Source organism: Bos javanicus, chromosome 20 (genome assembly GCF_032452875.1).
Source record: "Bos javanicus breed banteng chromosome 20, ARS-OSU_banteng_1.0, whole genome shotgun sequence".
NCBI lineage: Eukaryota > Metazoa > Chordata > Mammalia > Artiodactyla > Bovidae > Bos > Bos javanicus.
The window spans coordinates 59,183,035-59,209,806 of NC_083887.1; the positions used below are offsets into that span (position 1 = coordinate 59,183,035).

General features: G+C 41.2%; 1 protein-coding gene across 2 annotated transcripts in view; it reads left to right on the forward strand.

The window, feature by feature from the left end:
• The window catches only part of DNAH5 (dynein axonemal heavy chain 5), a 323,884-nt gene that overhangs the window by 294,315 nt on the left and 2,797 nt on the right, over positions 1–26,772 (forward strand). For both annotated transcript variants that reach the window (XM_061393864.1, XM_061393863.1), the window contains exons 73-78: positions 600–805; positions 2,512–2,715; positions 5,192–5,407; positions 9,218–9,430; positions 12,819–12,971; positions 13,771–14,002. In XM_061393864.1, coding sequence (XP_061249848.1) covers positions 600–805; positions 2,512–2,715; positions 5,192–5,407; positions 9,218–9,430; positions 12,819–12,971; positions 13,771–14,002 — 1,224 coding nt within the window. The remainder of the gene's footprint in view (positions 1–599; positions 806–2,511; positions 2,716–5,191; positions 5,408–9,217; positions 9,431–12,818; positions 12,972–13,770; positions 14,003–26,772) is intronic.

Sequence of the window (26,772 nt, forward strand, 5' to 3'; positions counted from 1 at the left end):
GTTATATTCCATTTATAGTTATTATAAAATACTGGCTATTTCCTATATTATACAATATATCCTTCTTATTTTTTGTCTATTGGTTTGTGCTACTCAATAGCAATGGGATACTGTATACACTATTCTAATTGATATTAAATTGTTAATAGAGTATATAGAAGTCTTTGCAACCTTTGTCTTTGCAGTCTCTGTAGTAATAATAATAATAATAATAATGTCTGTTATTAGTTGTCTTTGCAGTCTTTGCAGTCTCTTTGTAGTAATAATAATAATAATGTCTGTTATTAGTCGTCATTGTAGTAATAGTAGCAGTATTTTTTTGCTACTATTTTTAGCCCCACTTTTTTCTTATGTTGGTAAGAACTTTATCCATGTGAGTGAGACCCCACTCCCGTCAAATCTCTGTGCATATTTTTCAGAGAAATACCCTCTGGGTACCCAAAAGTTAAACTATAACTGCCATGTGACTTTGATAAAGATGATTCAAGATAAGTGAATTTTAATATCAGGAATTTACAGCAATCATTAATAACTTGTAAAAGTGGTAGGAAATAAAGATGTTTGAGAGATGATAGTTTTTCCCCACCTGACCTCAACAGGGGTGAGCCAGGACCTGCTGGATGTGAGCGCTGTGGCCCAGTGGAAGCCCATGCTGTATGCCGTGGCTTTCCTGCACTCAGCGGTCCAGGAGAGGCGCAAGTTCGGGCCCCTGGGTTGGAACATCCCCTACGAATTTAACCAAGCCGATTTTAATGCCACGGTGCAGTTCATCCAGAACCACTTAGATGACATGGATCTCAAAAAGGTACCTTGGGCACACTACTTTCTGCCTTGGGTGACTTGGGGCTTGAATCCTTGAGCTAACATGAGCTCCCCCCACCACCCCCAGCATGGGCTAAATCCTGTAAGAGCGATGACTTTCTGTGCTGGCAAAGTCATCCTTTTTAAGGCATAGCAACTTGGGTCACAGTAACCTCTTAATTTCAGGGAAAAAATGAACACATTTTGATGATCTTTTTATTTCTCCAAGGCAAGTTGACATTACAAGTAAGACAACCTAACAGGATCTATTGGAGGGAGGGAGCAATGGATGAAGAAGCTTGTTTTTTAAAATCCTAAAACCAGTCCATCCTAAAGGAGATCAGTCCTGGGTGTTCATTGGAAGGACTGATGTTGAAGCTGAAACTCCAATACTTTGGTCACCTGATGTGAAGAGCTGACTCATTGGAAAAGGCCCTGATGCTGGGAAAGATTGAGGGCAGGAAAAGGGGACGACAGAAGATGAGATGGCTGGATGGCATCACTGACTCGATGGACATGGGTTTGGGTGGACTTCTGGAGTTGGTGATGGACAGGGAGGCCTGGTGTGCTGTGGTTCATGGGGTCGCAAAGAGTCGGACATGACTGAGCGACTGAGCTGAACTGAAAACACAAAAAATTTAGGGTCTAGATGACTTTTTAAAAATTGAAATATAATTGGTTTAAAATGTTGTGTTAGTTTCTGCTGTACAATGGAGTGAATCAGCCATGTACATAAATATATCCCCTCTCTCTTATTGCTTTCCCCCACCCCACTCCGATCCTACTCTTCTAGGTCATCACAGAGCACCGAGCTGAGCTCCTTGTGCTATTCACCAGCTTCCCACTAGCTCTCTATTTTATATGTTGTAGTGTATGTATGAGGCTTCCCTTGTGGCTCAGATGATAGTCTGCCTGCAATGCAGGAGATCCGGGTTAAGTTCTTGGGTCGGGAAGATCCCCTGGAGGAGGGCATGGCAATCCACTCCAGTATTCTTGCCTGGAGGATCCCCATAGACAGAGAAGCCTGGTGGGCTACAGTCCATGGGGTAGCATAGAGTTGGGCACGACTGAGTGACTAACACACACACAGTGGATATATGTCAATCCCAATTTCCCAATTTACCCACCCTTCCATTCCCCCTCTATGTCCGCATGCCCATTCTTTATGTCTGCATCTCTATTCCTGCCTTGGAAAAAGGTTCATCTGTACCATTTTTCTAGAGTCCACATACATGTCTTAACATATGATATCTGTTTTTCTGGCTTGTTTCACTCTGTATGACAGACTCTAGATCCACCCACATCTCTACAGATGACCTTATTTTGTTCCTTTTAGTGGCTGAGTAATATTCCATTGTGCATACATACCGCTTCTTTATCCACATACTCTTGAATGTGTCCTTTTTAAGGAATAGCCTCAATATTCTTAAAAAATAAGCATTTTTTCTATTGAAATCAAAGTGAAGAAGTACATGAATGCACCACCAAGAGAATCTATTTCAAATCATGAACATGAGCTTTGAGTTCCCCTCCTGTTTGCCTATTTAATTTTCTTTCTGCACTTTTTAATTACTGAGGAGTGAATGAAGAATGCACGAGTGGATGACATTGATGACAATGATGACAATGCATGCATAGGTGTTACCTGGCAGGGAAAATGGGGGTGAGACAGTCATCACTTCTGCCTCATCATTCTGTAACTTTTCCCAGGGTGTCTCCTGGACCACTGTCCGCTACATGATAGGAGAGATACAGTATGGAGGCAGAGTCACCGATGACTATGACAAGAGACTATTGAACACACTTGCTAAAGTTTGGTTCAGTGAAAATATGTTTGGACCAGATTTCAGCTTTTACCAAGGCTACAATATTCCAAAATGCAGCACAGTTGATAACTATCTTCAGTATATCCAGGTTAGTCATCTTCAGAATTTTATGCATAGAGCAAATATCTGTAGCCAGATGATTTTTTGTTGTTATTTATTTATACTTCATACTTCTTTGAAAATAAATCTTAATGGTGGTACATATTGAACGTGGAAGGTTCTGAGCCCCAGAGATGTTATCCTCATATGTTTATATTCATCTAGTGACTAAGCTGTTTATTTGTTCTGAGTGTCTGTTTTGTATCAGTTCTCTGCTTCCCTTTTCTCTCTCTCTCTTTTTGTCCACGTGGACTCTTAGTTCCCTGACCAGGGACAACAAGAACTCATGCCCCCTGCAGTGGAATCATGGAGTTTTAACCATTGGACCTCCAGGGAAGTCCCACTTTCCTTCTCTTTTAACGCCCCAGTGAAGAATATTCTTTGGAGAGATGACAGATTGGGCAGATTTAGATCCAAATGCTCTTTTGTGTAGGGCATTATACTCAGAGCCCTATACTCAATCTTATTTTGTGTTTCAAAGCATTTACCTTATTCCATGAATCTGTTTCTTAATCCTGACCTAATGGACAGCATATGAGTATTCTCAGAAACACACTCTGTATAAGAGGTTCCTCTAAGACTGAGTTTCTCAGCTTCGGCACCATTGACATTTGGAACTGAATACATTTTTGCAGGGGTGGGGGACAGTCCTGTGTAGAACGGCTAACATCACCCTTGTCCTCTACCCACAAGATGTCAGTTTCACCTCCTACCCCATTATAACAACCTTAAATGTCTCCAGACTGCTAAATATCCCTGGCGGGAAAATCACTTCCAACTTTAAAGTCTTGCTCCAAGAAGGAATAAGATTTTGCCAGGAAATCGGGGGGAAAAACTTGATTTGTGCTTCCAAGTAACTACATTTTCTGTCTCTGAATCTGGAATTCATTAGATCATTATTTAGTGATCTCTTTTGCTTCTCAGATTTATCTCAGGGTGAACCAACTAAAGCAAAACAGCCCCAAAGAGCTAAATATATCAGTATATTTAGAGGTTCTGTGATATATACATGTAATGAGTTTACCATATATCACCAGCCCTACACTTTTATTAATTCAAATCTACAAATATATTTGTCTTAACTGTATTATATGTGTCTTTAAATCATTTGCACTGAAGAGGAGAAGTGTATACGAAGGTATAAATTTAGGTATGCCTGCACATATATTTATTTATACACATCTCATTTTATAAGAATTTGAGTTCGCTCATAAGAGGGCATTAAGTAAAAAGGAATAAAATAATGGACTAGAAGGGAGGAAGAACATGAATAAAGTTAAGTATACAATTCTCACATAGAAGTATATGTCAAATTGTAGGTAAGTTTTCTTCTGTTCAAGTAGCTGGGGTAGTATTTATCTGCTAGTTCTGCTGTTCTGCTTCTTAAGGGCTTCCCGGGTAGCTCAGCTGGTAAAGAATCTGCCTGTAATGCAGGAGACTCTGGTTAGATTCCTGGGTTGGGAAGATCCCCTGGAGAAGGGATAGGCTAGCTAATCCAATATTCTTAGGCTTCCCTGGTGGCTCAGCTGGTAAAGAATCCGCCTGCAATGGGGGTAGACCTGGGTTTGATCCTTGGGTTGGAAAGATCCCCTGGAGAAGGAATGGCTACCCACTGCAGTATTCCGGCTTGGAGAATTACATGGACCGTATAGTCAGATACGACTGAGCGGCTTTCAGTTTTCTGCTTCTTACTGTGTCTTGCTGTATGTTTTTCTAACTTTGTTCCTCTTTTAATATTTCTCACTTTTCCTAGTCTCTCTCCTCCTTGAGAGAATACATTTCCCACCTCTGGTTTTATCAGGCCATAATTGCTAAAGCTGTCATTTTTAGTAACAATTAGTTATACACCATTTATTTAAACAATTGGTTTGAATTAGATGGGACCTTTGAGAAACCAAATACCATTCCATAGTTCCCTTTCTATTTTATAAATGTATTATAAAATAAGATAGCATCTCTGAATCAATTTGCTTAAAGTGCAGACATTAAAGAACCATGGGCTTATTATGTTAACTTTCTTTTCAGGACAACTTTTGATTCTATTTTTTAAAATATATTTATTTATTTATTCGGCCACACTGGTCTTAGGTTTGGCATGGGAGATCTTTGTGGCAGCATTCAGAATCTTCCGTTGCAGTGCCTGGTCTCAGGAGTTGTAGCACACGGGCTTAGTAGTTGTGGCTCATGGGCTTAGTTGCCCTGAGCTGTGTGGGATCTCAGTTTTCCGACCAGGGATTGAGCCCATGTCCCCTGCATTGGAAGGCAGATTCTTAACTCCTGGACTGCCAGGGAAGTCCCACTTTTGATTCTTTCCTAGAGAAATTACTGAGATGGTAGCCTGCCACATGTCAGACATATCATGTAAATGCTTATCCTAATAAAATCATGTCTATTTGCTAAGATGTGTAATTTAACTGGTGCTGGTGTCAGCAGTCTCTGCTCACCGGTGGGTATTTGTCATTCAGGGCCTGCCCACTTACGACAGTCCCGAGGTGTTTGGGCTGCACCCCAATGCGGACATCACCTACCAGAGCAAGCTGGCCAAGGACGTGCTGGACACCATCCTGGGCATCCAGCCCAAAGACAGCTCTGGCGGAGGGGATGAGACCCGGGAGGCCGTGGTGGCCCGGCTGGCTGATGACATGCTGGAGAAGCTGCCCCCGGACTATGGTCCTTTTGAAGTGAGTTGATGGCATCCCGACAGAATAGCTGTGGGTGTGCATGGTTGGTTGGTTGTGGGGGTGGTGAGGAAGCAGTGCTACACTAAGTCACTCAGTCGTGTCTGACTCTGCGACCCACGGACTGTAGCCTGCCAGGCTCCTCTGTCAATGGGAATTCTCCAGGAAAGAATACTGGAGTTGGTTGCTAGTTCCTTCTCTAGGGCATCTTTTTGACCCAGGGACGGAGCCCACATCTTTGCATCTCCTGCTTTGGCAGGTGCTTCTTTACCGCTGTGCCACCTGGGAAGACTGAGGAAGAAGGCAGGAGGGCAAAAATAATTTTTCTGAAATTAAAGAAATTATTTAAAAAACTTCACTTCTTGAAGAAGCAGTAAAAGAAGTATTTGAACCTATCGATGTACTCATTTCAAAACACAAATAATAAACCTGATGAGAGACTTAATCTTCATAGTTAAATTATAAGTGTGTACTGATGGGTTAGGATTATTTTTCTATAATGTCTCCTGGAGGCACTTCACACTGTCATTTGTTCAAAGGAAAATGATGTATTCTTAGAGTAAAGCATCGATTATTTTACAAAAATAATTCAGGCCTTCTTAATTTCAGGAAGTCTATAGTTATATCATTAACTCTGCAGCTTCTTCATTACATCGGTTTTGAAAATTGATTTATCATTTTTTAAAATTAATGTATTTTATTTAACTGTGCTGGGTCTTGTTGTGCATGCAAGACGTGAGAGCTAGTTCCCTGACCCGGGCCCCCTGCATTGGAAGGGTGGAGTCTTAGCCACTGGACCACCAGGGAAGTCCCCCCAACTTGTTCTTTTAATATCAAGTAACTTCTAAGTGAAACTGACAGTTATGAAGGTTAATTTTTTTGACATTTTAGCATGTATTGTGGGAAGATTTACCCTGAAAACATGTTTAAATCTTTGCTAAAAGCAAAAGTAAGTGGCTTACTTTCCTTGTAGTCTTAAAAGATTTCTTGGACTAACCTTGTGACATTTCTGTCATAGGAGCACCAAGTTTCTTTATATATTGCCCTTTCCACCTGGTTTTCAGAAGGAATTCTGCATTTTGTTTCTTTAGCATCCTATTGTTTTCCATGTAGCAGGCCATTTCGGCTGCTAGTTTTTCACTATAGACTGAACTCAAAGAACTCTCACCAGGGGAATCATTTCCCCTGGAAGAAACTCTGATCACTTGGTTGGAGAAAATCAATACTGTAACCAGCTTTCATAAGCGCCTTTCATTATAGCATCAGGAAAGCAGTCATTCATGTCTAGCAGTGGCTGAAATATTTATAAAGCAACGAAAGTGCCTAAAATATATTAAGTGAAGTGGTAGTCACACAGACGTGTCTGACTCTTTGCGACCCCATGGATTGTAGCCTGCCAGGCTCCTCTGTCCATGGGAGTCTCCAGGCAAGAATACTGGAGTGGGTTGCCATTTCCTTTCATAAATAAACGTGGTGGTATGTATGCAGTTTAGAAGAGTCACCTTCGTTTTGCTAAATTTGCTTGCTGCTGCTGCTGCTAAGTCTCGTCAGTCGTGTCCGACTCTGTGCGACCCCATAGATGGCAGCCCACCAGGCTCTGCCGTCCCTGGGATACTCCAGGCAAGAACACTGGAGTGGGTTGCCATTGCCTTCTCCATTGTGTGAAAGTGAAAAGTGAAAGTGAAGTCGCTCAATTGCGTCCGACTTGTAGCGACCCCATGGACTGCAGCCTACCAGGCTCCTCCATCCATGGGATTTTCTAGGCAAGAGTACTGGAGTGGCTTGCCATTGCTGATAGAACAATTAAGCCTGGCATGATATCTGATCCACAAAAGACTCTGGATAAATACTTGTAAGACAGAAATGAATGAGTGAGTGGGTGGATAAATGCTTTGATGGAAAAAATAAAAAGCTTTAAAAACAGAAATCTAGCTTTTTGAGACAGCCTTCAGAATTGTTGCATACACATACACATCTGCTTGTGTGTGTCCATGCGTGTATTTTCAAGTCTTAGATTGGCAGTGAGTGAATGTTTCCCAATAACTGCAGTTGTTGTTTGGAAGACTGTGTGTTCGTGGATGTGGATTTTATATTCTTCTGTGAATTAATGGCTGCCTGTCTTCTCTCACCTGGGATGAAAAATCAGCTGGTCCTCTAACCGATATTTCTTTTATTTTTTCTCTGTTTTCTGACAGTAAAAAAAAAAGAAAAAGCTTACTATTTATGGAATTGTAAAGTTTAGGGCCCTTTCAGAAGCCCTAGAATACCACGTGTACAATATAACATTGTGTGTATGCTCAGTCCTGTCTAACTCTTTGTGAGCCCGTGGACTGTAGCCCGTCAGGCTCCTCGGTCCATGTAATTCTCCAGGCAAGAATACTGGAGAGAGTTGCCATTTCCCTCTCCAGGGGATCTTCTTGACCCAGGGATCAAACCTGCGTCTCTTGTTTGGCGGTGAATTCTTTACCACTGAGCCACCAGGGAGAGTGAAAAGTAAAAGTGTTAGTTGTTGAGTGTTCGACTCTTTGCCAGCCTGTGGACTGTATGGGTCCTGGGCTCCTCTGGACACCAGGCTCCTTTGTCTAAGGAATTCTCCAGGCAAGAATACTGGAGTGGGTAGCCATTCCCTTCTGCAGGAGATCTTTCCAGCCTAGGGATCAAACCCAGGTGTCCTACATTGCAGGCAGGTTCCTTACCATATGAGCCACTAGGGAAGCCCTATATAGAACATTCAGTTCAGTTCAGTTCAGTTGCTCAGTCGTGTCCAACTCTTGGTGACCCCATGAATCACAGCATGCCAGGTCTCCCTGTCCATCACCAAATCCCAGAGTTCACTCAGACTCACCTCCATCAAGTCAGTAATGCCATCCAGCCATTTCATCCTCTGTCGTCCCCTTCTCCTCCTGCCCCCAATCCCTCCCAGCATCAGGGTCTTTTCCAATGAGTCAACTCTTCTCATGAGGTGGCCAAAGTACTGGAGTTTCAGCTTTGGCATCATTCCTTCCAAAGAACACCCAGGGCTGATCTCCTTTAGAATGGACTGGTTGGATCTCCTTGCAGTCCAAGGGACTCTCAAGAGTCTTTTCCAACACCACAGTTCAAAAGCATCAATTCTTCAGTGCTCAACCTTCTTCACAGTCCAACTCTCACATCTATACATGACCTAGGAAAAACCATAGCCTTGACTAGATGGACCTTTGTTGGCAAAGTAATGTCTCTGCTTTTGAATATGCTATCTAGGTTGGTCATAACTTTCCTTCCAAGGAGTAAGTGTCTTTTAATTTCATGGCTGCAGTCACCATCTGCAGTGATTTTTGGAGCCCAGAAAAACAAAGTCTGACACTGTTTCCACTGTTTCCCCATCTATTTCCCATGAAGTGATGGGACCAGATGCCATGATCTTTGTTTTCTGAATGTTGAGCTTTAAGCCAACTTTTTCACTCTCCACATTCACTTTCATCAAGAGGCTTTTTAGTTTCTTTTCACTTTCTGCCATAAGGGTGGTGTCATCTGCATATCTGAGGTTATTGATATTTCTCCCGGCAATCTTGATTCCAGCTTTGACTGTGTGGATCACAATAAACTGTGGAAAATTCTGAAAGAGATGGGAATACCAGACCACCTGACCTGCCTCTTGAGAAATCTGTATGCAGGTCAGGAAGCAACAGTTAGAACTGGACATGAAACAACAGACTGGTTCCAAATAGGAAAAGGAGTATGTTAAGGCTGTATATTGTCACTCTGCTTATTTAACTTATATAGAACATTAGTAGCTGTCAAATAATTTTTCATGTGCTAATGTCTCCATGGCAGGTGAAGGAGAGGCTGCAGATGATGGGGCCATTCCAGCCAATGAACATTTTCCTCAGACAGGAGATAGACAGGATGCAGAGGGTACTCACCCTGGTCCGAAGCACCCTGACCGAGCTGAAACTTGCCATTGATGGCACCATCATCATGAGCGAAAATCTACGAGATGCTCTGAATTGCATGTTTGATGCCAGGATTCCTGCTCGTTGGAAGAAAGTATGTTTAAGTCAGCTCTTATCCTGCCTAATCACTTTATTGTTGTGAATAATTGTAATTGGCAAGTGAAAGCATGTACAGATAATGTGCTTAAGAGTGTTCTTTTGCTTAGGGACTAATCCTCTTAGAGCCCTGTATTTTTAGATTGTAGGTAGGGAAGAAAATGATTTAGCGTCTCCCACATCTCAGGTTCTCTGCTAGGCAATTTGTATGCACTGTTTCATGTAAATCTTACAAATTACTACCCATATTTTACTGATGAGGAACTTAGGTTAGGGGAGATTAAATGTTTTCCCAGATCTGTGATGTTAGTTTTATAGAAGGGGATGTTCCTAGACTCACACACACATGTCAAAAGTCACTCCAAAGAGAAATCGTCTTCCTTGCCTTTTCTGTGAATATGTGACTGTATATCTCTCAAGGTAGCAAGATAATAATTTAACAGTATTCTTACTGATTGCATATTATTAATTGTGCTAAATGATGGATGTGGGCTTTTAAACATGTTTTAATGTAAATATAGTTGATTTAACACAACGCTGTGTTAATTTCTGCTGTACAGCAAGGTGGCTCAGTTATATATGTGTATTCCGTTTTGTGTTCTTTCCATTACGGCCCATCACAGGATGCTGAATCTAGTTCCCTGTGCTGTACAGTTGCACCTTGTTCTTTATCCACTTTACATATAATAGTTTGATCTGCTAATCTCAGTCTCCCAATCCTTTCCTCCCCGACCTCCTTCCTTGGCAGCCACAATTTCTTTTCTCTGTGTCTGTGAGTCTGTTTTTCTTTTTCTTAGATGTGTTCATTCATCATATTTTAGATCACACACATAAGTGGTAGCGTATGGTATTAGTTTTTGTCTTTCTGACTTACTTCATTTAGTGTGATAATCTCTAGGTCCAACCGTGATGCCGCAAATGGCATTATTTCATTCTTCTTACTTTATTCTCATTTTTGAAGCTTTTAATTTTGTATTGGAGAATAGCCAGTTGACAATGTTGTGGTAGTTTCAGATGAACAGCAAAGGGACTCAGACATGCAAATACATGTATCCGTTCTCCCGCAAACTCCCCTCCCCTCCAGGCTGAGTAATATTCCGTTTTGTATGGAATATGTATGTATGTATATATACACCAGGATGTGGGTTTTTAAAAAATTTCTTTTCCATCATGGTTTGCCACAGGATGCTGAATGTAGTTCCCTGAACAGGGCCTTATACAGTAGGGCCCTGTTGCTTACCCATTCTGCATGTAATAGTACAATAAATAGATGTGGTTTGAAGAGATGTTTTTCTACTTGGAGAAGTAAAACGAGAACCTGAGTGTCCTTGTTGAGGAGTTGGCTGATCATGGAACTGAGGGTGCTGAGTGTGCGGTGGGAGGACGCGGGAGACGGCAAGGTGGGGGTTATCCAAGGTGGGCAACTTACAGAGATGAGACTGGGTCCTGGGTGAGTGGAACTTTTGGAGCTGAGTCAGGTAAATGAGATGGTGGGACAGGATGGGGCTAGAACTGATAATCTCTCAGGAGAGACTCCTTTAGTGCTGAGCCTCTGATCCCTCACCCAGGGCTTTGGCAGATTCCAAGGCAGTGGGACAGAAAGCAGTGTATGGTAACTGGGGGGTGCTTGTCTACTATCTTCTCATCTTATTTGATTAACCACCATCCCATCCATCCCTCTGGACACACAGCTTAGAAACTCAGAATCAGCTTTGACCAGATCCCTTTCTCTCCTCCTCTGCAAAAAATTCATTGTCTAGGCCAGAGAGTTTTCTGTATACATTGACTCTGCTCATTGCTAGTGACCTACCTGGTCCCTGGCCATGGCGGGCTCATTCCCCACTAGACCAGCTCACCCAGCTTGGTGAGCACCTGCAGTTCTGGAACAGGGATCCTTGCCAGAAGATACCCGCTCATTAATGGGTCCCTGTGCCTTCAGATCAAATGTTGTATAAAGACATCTCTTTCAGTTAACACACCTATAACGATACGATGGAATGAGTTACTTCATTTTAAACTTTGTTGTTGTTTGGTCACTAAGTTGGGTCTAACTCTTAGAGACCCCATGGACTACAGCATGCCAAGATTCCCTGTCCTTGACCCTCTCCTGGAGTTTGCCCACACTTATGTCTGTTGAGTTGGTCATTCCATCCAACCATCTCATCCTCTGTCATCCCTGTCTCCTCCTGCCCTCAATCTTTCCCAGCATCAAGGTCTTTTCCAGTGAGTCACCTCTTTGCATCAGGTGGCTAAAGTATTGGAGCTTCAGCTTCAGCATCAGTCCTTCCAACGAATATTCAGGGTTGATTTCCTTTAGGATCAACTGGTTTGAGATCCTTGCTGTCCAAAGGACTCTAAGAATCTCTTAAAAAAAAAAAAATTTGGCCATGCCACACTGGATGTGGGATATTAGTTCCTTGACTAGGGATTAACCCCTGGACTTCCAGGGAAGTCCCACTTCCTGGAACTTAAAATCCTTTTATACAGCATTTTTTTCTACTCAACTTATTAACAGTCTTTGGGAATCCCAGTGTCTCTTGTAAAATAGGCATATCAATTCTCAAGCTATTTGAAATTCAAGTGTTTTATCTATTCAGGTTGATCACTACATTTATTCACACATAAAATAGTGCAGTTCCAGTGAAATGTTATAAAATATGATTTGGAGATACCTTCTAGTGTGACTGCTGATAATGTTGATGACATTTCCATGCCTGTTGTAATAACATAAGTTCCACATGTGAATTCAGGCAGAACGTTACAGGCAGTGAATGCAATTAATTTGTTGGTGGTAAGGAGACCTGTGTTTTCATTTTTATTCCCTTCATCAGAGAATATAAAAATGCCTTCTAAGAGACAGAAACTTCAGAAAATAAATGTTTGCCCCATAATAAATAAGTGGAGAAAGGCTTCTACATTTGTCATTCACAGAATATAAAGTGCTGTTAAGGCCATAAGACATTTACATAAATAGAAATTCTGTTTTATAATGTATCTGTTGAAAATATAGCCTAAGGAAAAATAGTTGAAGCCTGTTAAATTTAATTCAATTAATTGTTTTAATTGCTTTATGACAGAATTGATCATAACTATATTCATATGTGGAAGGAGATTTTATTGATAGCAGATGTCTTGAACAGCATGCCAAGCTGGGTTAATCTGGAATTCACATGAAGATTAGTTGATTCTAACATACTTCATATTATTAAAAAGGAAGAATAATTTGACATCTTAAATGTCAGAACCCTATGGAAATTTATGCCTTAGGGACTTCTAAATTCTAAATGTGAAATTGATATTTCATCTTTTTTTTTTCCTGTGGATATAGTCAGTTACGCAGTAGAATTAAACCTGTATTTATTCATGTTTTCATGCTTGCATTTCAGGCATCTTGGGTTTCAAGTACCTTGGGTTTCTGGTTTACTGAACTTATTGAAAGAAACTGCCAGTTTACCTCTTGGGTTTTCAATGACCGACCTCACTGCTTCTGGATGACGGGCTTTTTTAACCCTCAAGGATTTTTAACTGCAATGCGACAGGTAATAGCACTGATTTTTACCTGTTGTGTTATTACAGTTTTCCTCTGGAGGGCTTTCTTCTTTCATTATAGTTTTAAATATGTAGTTTATAATAAGGCAGAATGATTGTCTGGTTTGGGCACCAGCAGTTAACTTTATCCTGAACATAAATCCAGCAACTTGTTCTCAGGTTGCTAGCTTAAATTTTAAAATATTTATTTTTATATTAGATTTGATTTTATATTTCTTTTAAAATTGTTATTCAGTCATGAAGTCATCTCCGATATTTTGCAAACCCATGGACTGAAGCACGCCAGGCTGCACTTTCCTTCATTATCTCCTGGTGTTTGCTCAAACTCATGTCCATCGAGTCAGTGATGCCATCCAACTGTCTTATCCTATATCGTCCCCTTCTCCTCCTGCCTTCAATCTTTCCCAGCATCAGGGTCTTTTCAAATGAGTCAATTCTTCGCATCAGGTGGCCAAAGTATTGGAGTTTCAGCTTCAACATTAGTGCTTCCAATGAACATTCAGGACTGATCTCCTTTAGGATGGACTGGTTGGATCTCCTTGCAGTCCAAGGGACTCTCAAGAGTTTTCTCCACAACCACAATTTGAAAGCATCAACTTATTTGACACTGAAGTACAAATATATTTAAATTAGGACATGGATATTACTTATAAGAGGATCTTTTAAAACCCGTTAAATACTATCCCACCTTTTTTGAATCTGGGGCTACATTGTTACCACAATTATGCTCTTTAAGACAACCCTCTAGTTGCTGATGTCACCCTTTTCTTTTTCTCTTTCCCTGAGTAGGAAATAACTCGGGCCAACAAAGGCTGGGCTCTGGACAATATGGTGCTTTGCAACGAAGTCACCAAGTGGATGAAAGATGACATTTCTGCCCCTCCCACGGAGGGTGTCTATGTCTACGGCTTGTATCTTGAAGGTGCTGGCTGGGACAGGAGGAATATGAAACTTATCGAGTCCAAGCCCAAAGTGCTCTTTGAGTTAATGCCTGTTGTAAGGATTTATGCTGAAAATAACGGTAAGTTGTCTGTGCCTTCAGGGACGGTTGGTACAATGGGGTTGGGTGATGTTATAAATATAGGATCTCATTATTTTTTTTATCATGTGAGTGACTTCACTTTCACTTTTCACATTCATGCATTGGAGAAGGAAATGGCAACCCACTCTTGTGTTCCTGCCTGGAGAATCCCAGGGACGGGGAGCCTGGTGGGTGCCATCTATGGGGTCGCACAGAGTTGGACATGACTGAAGTGACTTAGCTGCAGCAGCAGCAGATAAGGATTATACTCTGTTGTCAAGTAGCTTCATATTCACACCTGTGTTTAACGAGTTCTTACTTACTTCTGGGCTCTTCCTTGAGTGCTGCTGGGAGGCAATGGTTCTAGATAGTTCTTGCCCATCTAATAAAGCAGGTAAAATGTGGAAGGATACTCACGGAGCATTAGCTAATGAGATAAGAAGCAAGTGTTTGGAATAGTTACTAAGTGGTGAGAAAGGAGGGTGAGATAAGAGTGGGATGAAACTGTCAGGGGCTGGATCTTGGGAGCAGGGGGGCCTGGAGGGGCTTGGAAGAATGGATGGGGCTTGAATGATGAGGTGGGCAAGAGGTGGAAAGTAGGAAAGAAGCCTTTCCAGGTGGGATTGTACAGGGCTCCTGGAAGTCATGACTCCTCCAGCTTGGAGATTTAAGCCAGGCTGTGAAGTCCAGATTGAATTCAGGGACATTGGCTTAATTCCGTAGCTTATGGTAAAATGCTGAGTTCACATTGCAGCCTATGAATGTGACAACACTTTTATGAAACATACATGTCAAAGCAGAATCCTTTGACAGAGTTATCAAAGCTCTGTTTGACAAGTCTAAAAACACCTGAACTATTTTCCATTGTTGGTTTGATGTTTTCTAGAGGTTTTTGCATTTCACTCAGCTAACGTCTCCTCAGGGATAACCACTATTTACAATATGAGGAGATGCTGTTCATTTCACTTTAAAAAAATTATATTCCTTTTAAAATAAAATTGCACATGTTTAAGGTGTATAACATCCTTGGAAGAGGAAATGGCAACCTACTCCAGTATTCTTGCCTGGAGAATCCCATGGATAGAGCAGCCTGTGGGCTATAGTCCAGAGGGTTATGAAGAGTCAGACATGACTGAAGCGACTGGCCAAGGTGTATAACATGTTGATTTGATATACATGGTGAGATGATCATTATAAGCCATAAATTCATGAGGTAGCCAGGATAGTAGACCCTAAGGGAAGTCCTAATTTTATAATCGAAGCACGAAGATTTTTCTTTAAACAAAGAAGAGACAAAAATCTCTCTTTAAAGGATAATTTTTAGTTTATTTATCCCTTAGATAAATACCACACTTGTAAACATATGTATAAGCTTTGAATATTTGTTTTTTAAGCAAATGTTTGCTAGATGCCTAGTACAAACCAGATACAACCTTACCTGCAAGGGATAAAGGTAGTTATGAGCCAGATCACGCCCACAAGGGACTCACAGCCTAGTGAAGGAGATGGATAAGTAAACAAATAATTTAAATAGAATTTGATGCATGTTATGATGGAGATCCCTGGTGGCTCAGTGGTTAAGAATCTGCCTGCAATGCCGGAGACCTGGGTTCCATCTGCCGGTTGGGAAGATCTCCAGAGAAGGAAATGGCAACCCACTCCAGTATTCTTGCCTGGAGAATACCATGGACAAAGGAGCCTGGCTACAGTCCATGGGATCGCAGAGAGTCGGACACAACTGCGCAACTAACAGATGCACGTGATAGAGATGCTCTTAGGATGTTCGGGGATGCTAGAAGGAAAACGTAACTAAGTCTGGTAGGAGGTGGAGGCTGCTTTTGAGATGCGTTTTGGAGGATGAGAATGAGAGGGTGTTAGAGTCAGACTTTTCTGGGCAGAGGGAAAGAGCTCTAGCTCACTGAGTCAGCCAAGGTATCAACCATCTGACATACACTGCTCTATTGCTGGGGGTGCAACAGTGAGGAAAGACCATGCAGAACCCGCATTTGCATGGAGTTCAGTCTCAAGGAGGGATGGGTAACTGGAAAAGAGGCAGATATAGTCATTGCTATTCAAGGATTCTGTATGAATTCACCTACACTCTTAAAATTTATTTGTGACCCTAAGGTTAATGCCTGTGGACTTTCATGACTTTTCCCAGACATGTACAAAGCAGTGAAGAATCTGACCCTCCTGACATGTGTTTCCAACTTAGGTGGAACAAGCCTGTGCTCTGCTCCTCGTTTTGGCTCGGACTGTAAACTAGTGCCCTTTCCGTGGTCTATTTAGTGCTATGTTTTTCATATTTGTCTATTTTTCATTGTTGAAAGTGGCCCTCGAGTGTAGTGTTGAAGTGCTGTCTGCTGTTCCTGAGCACTAGAAGGCTGTGATGTACCTTATGGAGAAACCACGTGTGTTAGACAAGCTTCATTCAGGCATGAGTCACAGTGTTGTTGGCCTTGAGTTCAGTGTTAATGAATTAACAGAGCATATTAAAAAGATGACTTTAAACAAAAGCACACAGAAAACAAGGTTATGAATTGATCGGTTGATGAAAATTCTGTGGCCAAGGGCTCTGAGGAGTCTGACCCTCTATTTCTCCTGGGAGCTGCCGGTAATTTGGGCTTCATTAAACTATACATACATTGTTGTTGTTGTTTCGTTGCTAGGTTGTGTCTGACTCTTTGCGACCCCATAGACTGTAGTCTGCCAGACTCTTCTGTCTGAGGGATTTTCCAGGCAAGACTACTGGAGTGGGTTGCCATTTCCTTCTCCAAGGGATCTTCCCCACCCAGGAATCAATTCTGGGTTTCCTGCATTGGCAGGCGGGTTCTTTACAGCTGAGCCACCAGAGGAAATAGATACATTAGTCCCACAAATAATGAGGATGGAGTGTAAATGAACAGATTGATTTCAGATAGCTCTTGTTTCTGTAAAGAGGACACACACAGGGTGTGTCAGGGAGTGAGAGAGCATTCTGGTGTTCAGGGAAGAGTTTGCTGAGAAGAGAACATTGAACTGATATCCATGGAGAAAAGGCAAGCATGCAGAGACAAGAGCTAGCAATGGAGGCACTGTGTTTGAGGAACAGACAGTGTGTAATGGAAGGGGTGCCCATGAACATCAGAAGAGACGTGAGGGTGCTCAGCCTCCCTCTTGGTAAGGGTGTCATAAGGGTGTCACTCCTTATGCCCCAGCGGTGTCTGAAAGGATCCATGTGTGTGCCTGAGTTTGGGTAAACACGCTGCCTGTGGCTTCATGATTTTTTAAAAAAATAATTGTATTTATTAATTTAATTTTGGCTGTGCTGGGTCTTCATTGCCGCACGGGCTTTTCTCTAATGGCAGTGAGCTGGGACTATTCTCAAGTTGCGCTGCAAAAGCTTCTCATTGAGGTGGCTTCTCTTGTTGCTGAGTTTGGGCTGTAAGGTGTGTGGGTTCAATAGTTGTGATGCATGGGCTTTATTGCTCCGCAGGCATGTGGGATTTTCTTGAATCAGGGGTCGAACCCATGTCTCCTGCCTTGGAAGGTAGATTCTTTACCACTGAGCCACCAAGGAAGCCCCTCTTCATATCCTTACTGTGGTGTGAAGTCCCAGGGGGGTGATTATTTTATAGAATTAATAGTCAAGTGCTCTTTCAGCCAAAAGTAATACTTTAGAAATTTTGTTGCATCTAGTCAACACTGTTGCAAAAATATTTCCCTTATAAAGTGAAAGAAAAATCTTTCTCACATTCAGTTAGGTGTTACTTTTTTATTTCTTGTGACTAATGTGTAAAAATCTTTCATCATGTGACATTGAACATCTCAGCATGGTAGTAATAAAGCAATAATTTTATAATACAGGCAGTCCTTTATGACTTAAGAACACATTTTTGTGGAAGAACTGTACTCACCCTGCTGGGCATTAGTCAGCGGTGATGCTCATTAGCTGCAGGTAAGAGAGGAAATAAAAATAAGCAACAGAAAAGGTGACTGTGAATTCCAAAGTGCTAATAAAAAAGTAAAGAAAATTGCAGTTCTTTATTGTCTTTTTTTGGTTTCAATAGAAGTTGGTGGAAACTTGCTGCCAAATAGCTTTGTGGTTGGAGAGGTGTTTTGTTAGTGATAGGAAATTAACATTCCATTGTTCTTTTCATCTGTTCAGTCAGTTCAGTCGATCACTCATGTCTGACACTTTGCGACCCCATGGACTGTAGCACACCAGGATTCCCTGTCCATCACTAACTCCAGGAACTTGCACAAACTCATGTCCATCGAGTCAGTGATGCCATCCAACCATCTCAAGCCTCTGTCATCCCCTTCTCCTCCTGCCTTCAGTCTTTCCAAGCAACAAGGTCTTTTCTAATGAGTCAGTTCTTTGCATCAGGTGGCCAGGGGATTGGAGTTTGAGCTTCAGCATCAGTCCTTCCAATGAATATTCAGGACTGATTTCCTTCAGGATTGACTGGTTTGATCTCCTTGCAGTCCAAGGGACTCTCAATAGTCTTCTCCGACACCACAGTACAAAAGCATCAATTCTTTGGCCCTCAGCTTTCTTTATAGTCCAACTCTTATATCCATACATGACTACTGAAAAAACAATAGCTTCGGCTAGATGGACCTTTGTTGGCAAAGTGATGTCTTTGCTTTTTAATATGCTGTTTAGGTTGGTCATAGCTTTCTTCCAAGGAGCAAGTGTCTTTTAATTTCATGGCTTCAGTCACCATCTACAGTGATTTTGGAGCCCAAAAGAAATATAGTCTCTCATTGTTTCCATGGATTCCCCATCTATTTGCCATGAAGTGATGGGACCAGATGCTATGATCTTAGTTTTTTGAATGTTGAGTTTTATGCCAACTTTTTCACTCTCCTTTTTCACTTTCATCAAGAGGCTCTTTAGTTCCTCTTTTCTTTCTGCCATAAGGGTGGTGTCATCTGCATATCTGAGGTAATTGATATTTCTCCTGGCAATCTTGTTTCCAGCTTGTGCTTCATCCAGCCCAGAGTTTCTCATGATGTACTCTGCATACAAATTACATAAGTAGGGTGACAGTATACAGCCTTGATGTACTCCTTCCCTTTCCCAATTTGGAACCAGTCTGTTGTTCCATGTCCAGTTCTAACTGTTGTTTCTTGACCTGCATACAGATTTCTCAGGAGGCAGGTCAGGTGGTCTTGTATTCCCACCTGTTTAAGAATTTCCCAGTTTGTTGTGATCCACACAGTCAAAGGCTGTTGCATAGTCAATAAAGCAGAAGTAGATGTTTTTCTGGAATCCTCTTGCTTTTTCTGTGATCCAGTGGATGTTGGCAATTTGATCTCTGGTTCCTTTGCCTTTTCTATATCCAGCTTGAACATCTGGAAGTTCACCATTCATGTACTGTTGAAGCCTGGCTTGGAGAATTTTGAGCATTACTTTGTTAGTGTGTGAGATGAGTGCAATTGTGCGGTAGTTTGAACGATTTTTGACATCGCTTTTCTTTGGGATTGGAATGATAACTGACCTTTTCCAGTTCTTTGGCCACTGCTGAGTTTTCCAAATTTGCTGGCATATTGAGTGCAGCACTTTCATAGCATTATCTTTTAGGATTTGAAATAGCTCAACTGGAATTCCATCACCTCCACTAGCTTTATTTGTAGTGATGCTTCCTAAGGCCCACTTGACTTCACATTCCAGGATGTCTGGCTCTAGGTGAGTGATCACACCATTGTGGTTATCTGGGTCATGAAGATCTTTTTTGTATAGTTTTGTGTATTTTTGCCACCTCTTCTTAATACCTTATGCTTCTGTTAGATCCATACTATTTCTGTCTTTTATTGTGCCCATCTTTGCATGAAATGTTCCCTTGGTATCTCTAATTTTCTTGAAAAGATCTATAGTCTTTCCCATTCTATTGTTTTCCTCTATTTCTTTGCTTTGATCACTGAGGAAGGCTTTCTCATCTCTCCTTGCTGTTCTTCGGAACTTTGCACTCAATGGGTATATCTTTCCTGTTTTCCTTTGCCTTTCACTTCTCTTCTTTTCTCAGCTATTTATAAGGCACCCTCAGACAATCATTTTGCCTTTTTACCTTTCTTTTTCTTGGGGATGTCTTGATCAATGGTCTTGTACAGTGTCACGAACCTCTGTCCATAGGTTCATGATATACTATAGATTCATACTGTAGGTTCGTGACTTCCATAGGTTCTTTTTATACTGTGATTTTAATTCAATTTTGATGACTAAATAGGGGCCTAATTGAGATAAAGAGGTATAATATTATTACTGACTAGAGGACACTCCAAAGGTGTAGCATTTTAAAATTAAAACTCTTATGATGAATTGTTTTTTATGTTAATATGAAGGGCAATTTCAGTTTAAATAATTCACCATTGAATTTTACAGACAGGACTAGTTTGTTTTTAAAAGGAAATCTTTGTTGTTTGTTGTTTAATCGATAAGTTGTATACAACTCTTTTGTGACCCCATGAACTGTAGCCCTCCAGGCTCCTCTGTCCATGGAATTCTCCAGGCAAGAATACCAGAGTGGGTTTCCATGCCCTTCTTCAAGGGATTTTCTTGACCCAGGGATTGAACCTGCATCTCCTGCATTGGCAGGAGGATTCTTTACTGCTAGCCACCAGGGAAGCCCAGTTATTTATTTAAACTCTAAAAATTGAATGATATATCCCCAAACATTTATTTATGTCTCTTGTCATGGGGGAGTCACCCAAGTAGTGCCAAATACACCAAGGGAGTAAACCCACTGACATACCAAACAGTAGATCCTCTGTTATCAAAGAAAGTTGAAAAGAGGAAGGTTTAGGAAAGATCTTCCTAAGACTTCCCTGGTGGCTCAGACGGAAAAGCGTCTGTCTACAATGTGGGAGACCCGGGTTCGATCCCTGGGTTGGGAAGATCCCTTGGAGAAGGAAATGGCAATCCACTCCAGTACTATTGCCTGGAAAATCCCATGGACAGGGGACCCTGGTAGGCTACAGTCCATGGGGTTGCAAAGAGTCGGACATGACTGAGCGACTTCACATTCATTCATTCATTAGGAAAGGTCAGTGTCAGGCAGTTCAGTTGATCAGTCTGGTCTGACTCTTTGTGACCCCATGGACTGCAGCACGCCAGGCTTCCCTGTCTATCACCAACTCCAGGAGCTTGCAAAAACTCACATCCATTGAGTCAGTGGTGCCATTCAACCATCTCATCCTCTGTTGCCCTCTTCTTCTTTTGCCTTCGGTCTTTCCCAGCATCAGAGTCTTTTCCAAAGAGTCAGCTCTTTGCATCAGGTGGCCAAAGTATTGGAGCTTCGGCTTCAGCATCAGTCCTTCCAATGAATATTCAGGACTGATTTCCTATAGGATTGACTGGTTTGATCTCCTTGCAGTCCAGGGGATTCTCAAGAGTCTTCTCCAACACCATAGTTCCAAAGCATCAATTCTTCAGTAAAGTCTTCTACATATAGAGAGAGTGATGCTCTTAATAACTTTTGTGCTGTACCCCATGTGATGGGAAAGTGGTGACTACAGTGTTTGGGGGAACAAAGTGATGCTCGCTAAGTAGGTGGAGAAGCATCTTAGAGTCCCTGTAGCTAATGAGAATATTTCCTGCAGGAGAAACTGTGTGTCAGCATGCCTTGTGACCCACCCTGAGGCAGCACTCTGCGTTCGTGGTGCTGGGATGGGGGTAGCCCCGTGCAGTGACCCAGAGCTGGGAACCTCCTGATACCTGAGCCCCACAGCATTTAATTCACTTGCAGTTTGTAAACCTGGAACTCTGTTAGTCTTCTGGAACTTGAGTCTGGGGAATTAGGTTTAGTGAAAAGGTAACTGTGTATATGCACACACGTGTATACATGTGTAGAGGCAGAGAGGAGAAATGTAACACACCTTGGGTATCTACTGCATTCTAAGCACTACGCTATGCCAGGCATTCACATATATTCACTCATTTAGTCTTTACAACGACTCTATAAGGTGCATCATGGCTATTTTGCAGATGGGGAAATACTAGGTTAGAGATATTATGTAATTTGCCTGTGATTCCTGGCTACTAAGTCTGTTATCAGAATCACCTTTGTCTGTTGTGGGTTGAATGCACATCTTGGAATTCCTGTGGTTGTGTTCTACTCAAGACTGTGCATGTAGGGATGAAGCTGGAAACTAAAGCCTAAATTGGACATGAGGAAAATGTTCTTGTATTTTGAAGTCATGAATTAATTTTTCTCAGGTACATAGCGAGGTTGACACAGTAAAAGGCCTCTGTCCTATAGGAACATGAGTTCTCACTCCCTAGGCCCTCCTCTCCCCATGCTGCAGGCCTAAGGTGGTTACCTCCTTGCCCCACAGCGGGGCACATGTCCTCAGGTCAAGGACAGTGAGCCAGGAGCCTGGATATTTGGGGTGTTCTCCTGGCTTTACCACCATAGCACTCATGCGACTTCAGAGGAATCGCAACTGTGCCACAAGTGGAAGTTAGGTATCTAGTTATTTCCGGCTCACGTTTACATCTTTCTGCAAAAAAAACATGGAGGCACATACATAGAGTACGTCACACTGTTGTTGAGGTTAAGAGCTTCGGCTCCCGGTCCATTCCAGCCAGATTCTCTCATTACCTGCAGCTTTGTAACCTTGAATAAGTAACTCACCTCCTTGGGTTCTCATCTATTAAAATGGATTTAATCATGGTACCCATCTCACTGGGTGCTGAGAGAATAAAACTGACAATGTCCAGCACATAATTAGCATACAGTAGATAATAATAAAAACAATTACTGTTATTATTAATACAGTAACACACGCTCAGTTTCAGTTCAGTTGCTCAGTAATGTCCGACTCTTTGTGACCCCATGGACTGCAGCATGCTAGGCTTTCCTGTCCATCACCAACTCCTGGAGCTTGCTCAAACTCATGACCATCGAGTTGGTGATGCCATCACATACTAGTTGAAGGATTAAAAGAAATATCACATATAAATATTCTTTATTTAATAACTCAAATGTTTTTAGCAAAACAGGGCTTGAATAAAGGAATGATATAAGGAATCTCTCGGTCTTGGTTGTTTTACATATCAGAAGGACTATATGATGTCAGTTCAGTTCAGTCGCTCAGTTGTGTCTGACTCTTTGTAACCCCATGGACTGCAGCATGCCAGGCATCCATGTCCATCACCAACTCCTGGAGTTTACCCAAGCTCATGTCCATTTAGTCGGTGATGCCATCCAACCATCTTATCCTCTGTTGTTCCCTTCTTCTCCTGCCTTCAATCTTTCCCAGCATCAGGGTCTTTTCAAATGAGTCACTCTTCGCATTAGATGGCCAATGTATTGGAGTTTCAGCTTCAACATCAGTCCTTCCAATGAACACCCAGGACTGATCTCCTTTAGGATGGACTGGTTGGATCTCCTTGCAGTCCAAGGGACTCTCAAGAGTTTTCTCCAATACCACAGTTCAAAACTTCAATTCTTTGGTGTTCAGCTTTCTTTATAGTCCAACTCTCACATCCATATATGACTACTGGAAAAACCATAACCTTGACTAGATGGACCTTTGTTGGCAAAGTAAGGTCTCTGCTTTTTATTATTGTGTCTAGGTTGGTCATAACTTTCCTGCCAAGGAGTAAGGGTCTTTTAATTTCATGGCTGCAGTCACCATCTGCAGTGATTTTGGAGCCCCCCAAAATAAAGTCTGACACTGTTTCCACTGTTTCCCAATCTATTTCCCATGAAGTAATGGGACGAGATGCCATGATCTTAGTTTTCTGAATGTTGAGTTTTAAGCCAACTTTTCACTCTCCTCTTTCACTTTCATCAAGAGGCTCTTTAGTTCTTCTTCACTTTCTGCCATAAGGGTGGTGTCATCTGTATATCTGAGGTTATTGATATTTCTCCTGGCAATCTTGATTCCAGCTTGTGCTTCATCCAGCCCAGTGTTTCTCATGATGTACTCTGCATATAAATTAAATAAGCAGGGTGACAACATACAGCCTTGATGTACTCCTTTTCCTATTTGGAACCAGTCTGTTGTTCCATGTCCAGTTCTAACTGTTGCTTCCTGACCTGCATACAGATTTCTCAAGAGGCAGGTCAGGTATTCCCATCTCTTTCAGGATTTTCCACAGTTTGTGGTGATCCACACAGTCGAAGGCTTAGGCATAGTCAATAAAGCATAAGTAGATATTTTTCTGGAACTCTCTTGCTTTTTAAATGATCCAGTGGATGTTGGCAAGTTGGTCTCTGGTTCCTCTGCCTTTTCTAATACCAGCTTGAACATCTGGAAGTTCATGGCTCACATATTGTTGAAGCAAAAGAGGGGTTAAATAAAAGAGTGACATAAGGAATCTCTAGGTATCTTGGTTGTTTTACATATTGGAAAGAATATATGATGTAATGATATACTAACATTTGCATGAAAAATGTAGGCTAGAGAGAGAGAAGTTATAACAGTTAGAAAATGAAATTTCTTCAAGGTGTTTTATTGAAACCTTTAGCATCCCAAAGCATATAGCTCACCAATTTAGACACCCTCTTCTCTCTGCTTGTTTTTCTGGAGCCCCAAGGTTTTAAGCATATTTAGCTGATTTGTTCTACCTACGTAGCATGCTTATTTGTGTCTTCAATTTTTTTGTCTAACCAGGAGTAATAGTTTCAGATGTTTATGTGCTTGTTTATAAAGCATCTGTCAGCGCTTTTACAATGAAGTTATATTTTTGGTAGTTTCTAATCCTGCTGCAGAAGGTTGTTACATGCTGTGACTTGGCGTGGATACCTTCCTTTCTGAAACAATTAAAAATAAATAAAATTGGATAAGTATTTCAGAGAATTGCCTTTTTTACCTGCTTATTGAAAAGAACACCATTTTTTTTTTTTTCCCCCGAACTGTGTTTTTCTTCTGGGATTAAAACCCAAACAATCAAATACTTCCCAAGGTGCAATTATCATGTTTATCATTTATTTCAAATATAAGACTCTAAGGGTTTTTTTTTAAGAGTTATAAAATGATTATTAGTGAAATGTGTATAAAGAAGAACAATTAGTTAAATATCTGTTATATGTTCAAACCCTTGAACATATAACATATATAAGGATTAAAGGGTTTAAATACATCAGTTAGTGTAGTTACTATTAATTGCACTCCTCAAATTGAGTCATTCACTTATTTAATCAGAAATTTTAATTTTGTTGTTGTTGTTTAGTCGCTAAGCCCTGTCCTACTCTTTTCGACCTCATGGACTGTGGCATGCTATGCTCCTCTGTCCATTATCTCCCAGAGTTTGCTCAAATTTGTGTCTGTTGAGTCAGTGATTCTATCTAACCATCTCATTCTATGCTGCCCGCTTCTCCTTTTGCCTTCAGTCTTTCCCAGCATCAGGGTCTTTTCCAGTGAGTCAGTTCTTCACATCAGATGGCCGAAGTATTGGAGCTTCAGCTTTAACATCAATCCTTCCATGAATATTCAGGGTTGATTTCCTTTAGGACTGATTAGTTTGATCTCCCTGATGTTAAAGAGACTGTCAAGAGTCTTCTCCAACACCAGAGTTCAAAAGGATCAATTCTTCAGTGCTGAGCCTTCTTTATGATCCAACTCTCACATCTGTACATGACTACTTGAAAAACCACAGCTTTGACTATATGGATCCTTGTCGGCAAAGTGATATATGTGCTTTTGAATACCCTAACTTTGTTATAGCTTTCCTTCCAAGAAACAAGTATCTTTTAATTTCATGGCTGCAGTTACCATCTGCAATGATTTTGGAGCCCAAGAAAAGAAAATCTGTCACCGTTTCAACTTTTTTCCCTTTTGTTTGCCATGAAGTGATGGGACTGGATGCCATGATCTTAGTGTTTTGAATGTTGAGTTTCCAGCCAGCTTTCACATTCTCCTCTTTTAGTTCCTCTTCACTTTCTGCCATTGGAGTGGTATCATCTGCATATCTGAGGTTGTTGATATTTCTCTCTGCAATCTTGATTGTAGCTTGTAATTCATCTAGTCCAACCTTTTGCATGATGTACTCTGCGTATAAATTAAATAAGCAAGGTGACAATATACAGCCTCGATGTACTGCTTTCCCAGTTTTGAACCAGTCCATTGTTCCATCTGGTTCTAATTGTTGCTTTTTGTCCTGCATACAGGTTTCTCAGGAAGCAGGTAAGGTGGTCTGGTATTCCCATCTCTTGAAGAATTTTCTACAGTTTGTTGTGATCCATACAGTCAAAGGCTATAGCATAGTCAATGAAGCAAAAGTTAGATGTTTTTCAGGAATTCTCTTGCTATTTCTGTGATCCAGCATATGTTGGCAGTTTGATTTCTGGTTCATCTGCCTTTTCTAAATCCACCTTGTACATCTGAAAGTTCTCGGTTCACATACTGCTGAAGTGTAGCTTGAAGAATTTTTAGCATAACCATAGTAGCATGTGAAATGAGTGCCAATTGTGTGGTAGTTTGAACATTCTTTGACTTTGCCCTTCTTTGGGATTAGAATGAACAGTGACCTTTTCCAGTCCTGTGGCCACTGCTGAGTTTTCCAAATTGCTGACATATTGAGCACAGCACTTGAATAGCATCATCTTTTAGGATTTTAAATAGCTCAGCTAGAATTTTCATATGTTTGCCTTATTATTATTACTTATGATATTCTCATGGTGATTAAAATAGTGACTAGACTTAAAAATTAGATATTGCATTAACTTAGATGGTTTCTAATAATTAATTTCATGGAATTAAGCAAATGCTTCATTTTAGAGTACTGTAAAATATCTGTGACATTGTTTTAGAACAGAATTTCTCGACTTTGGTTTTGC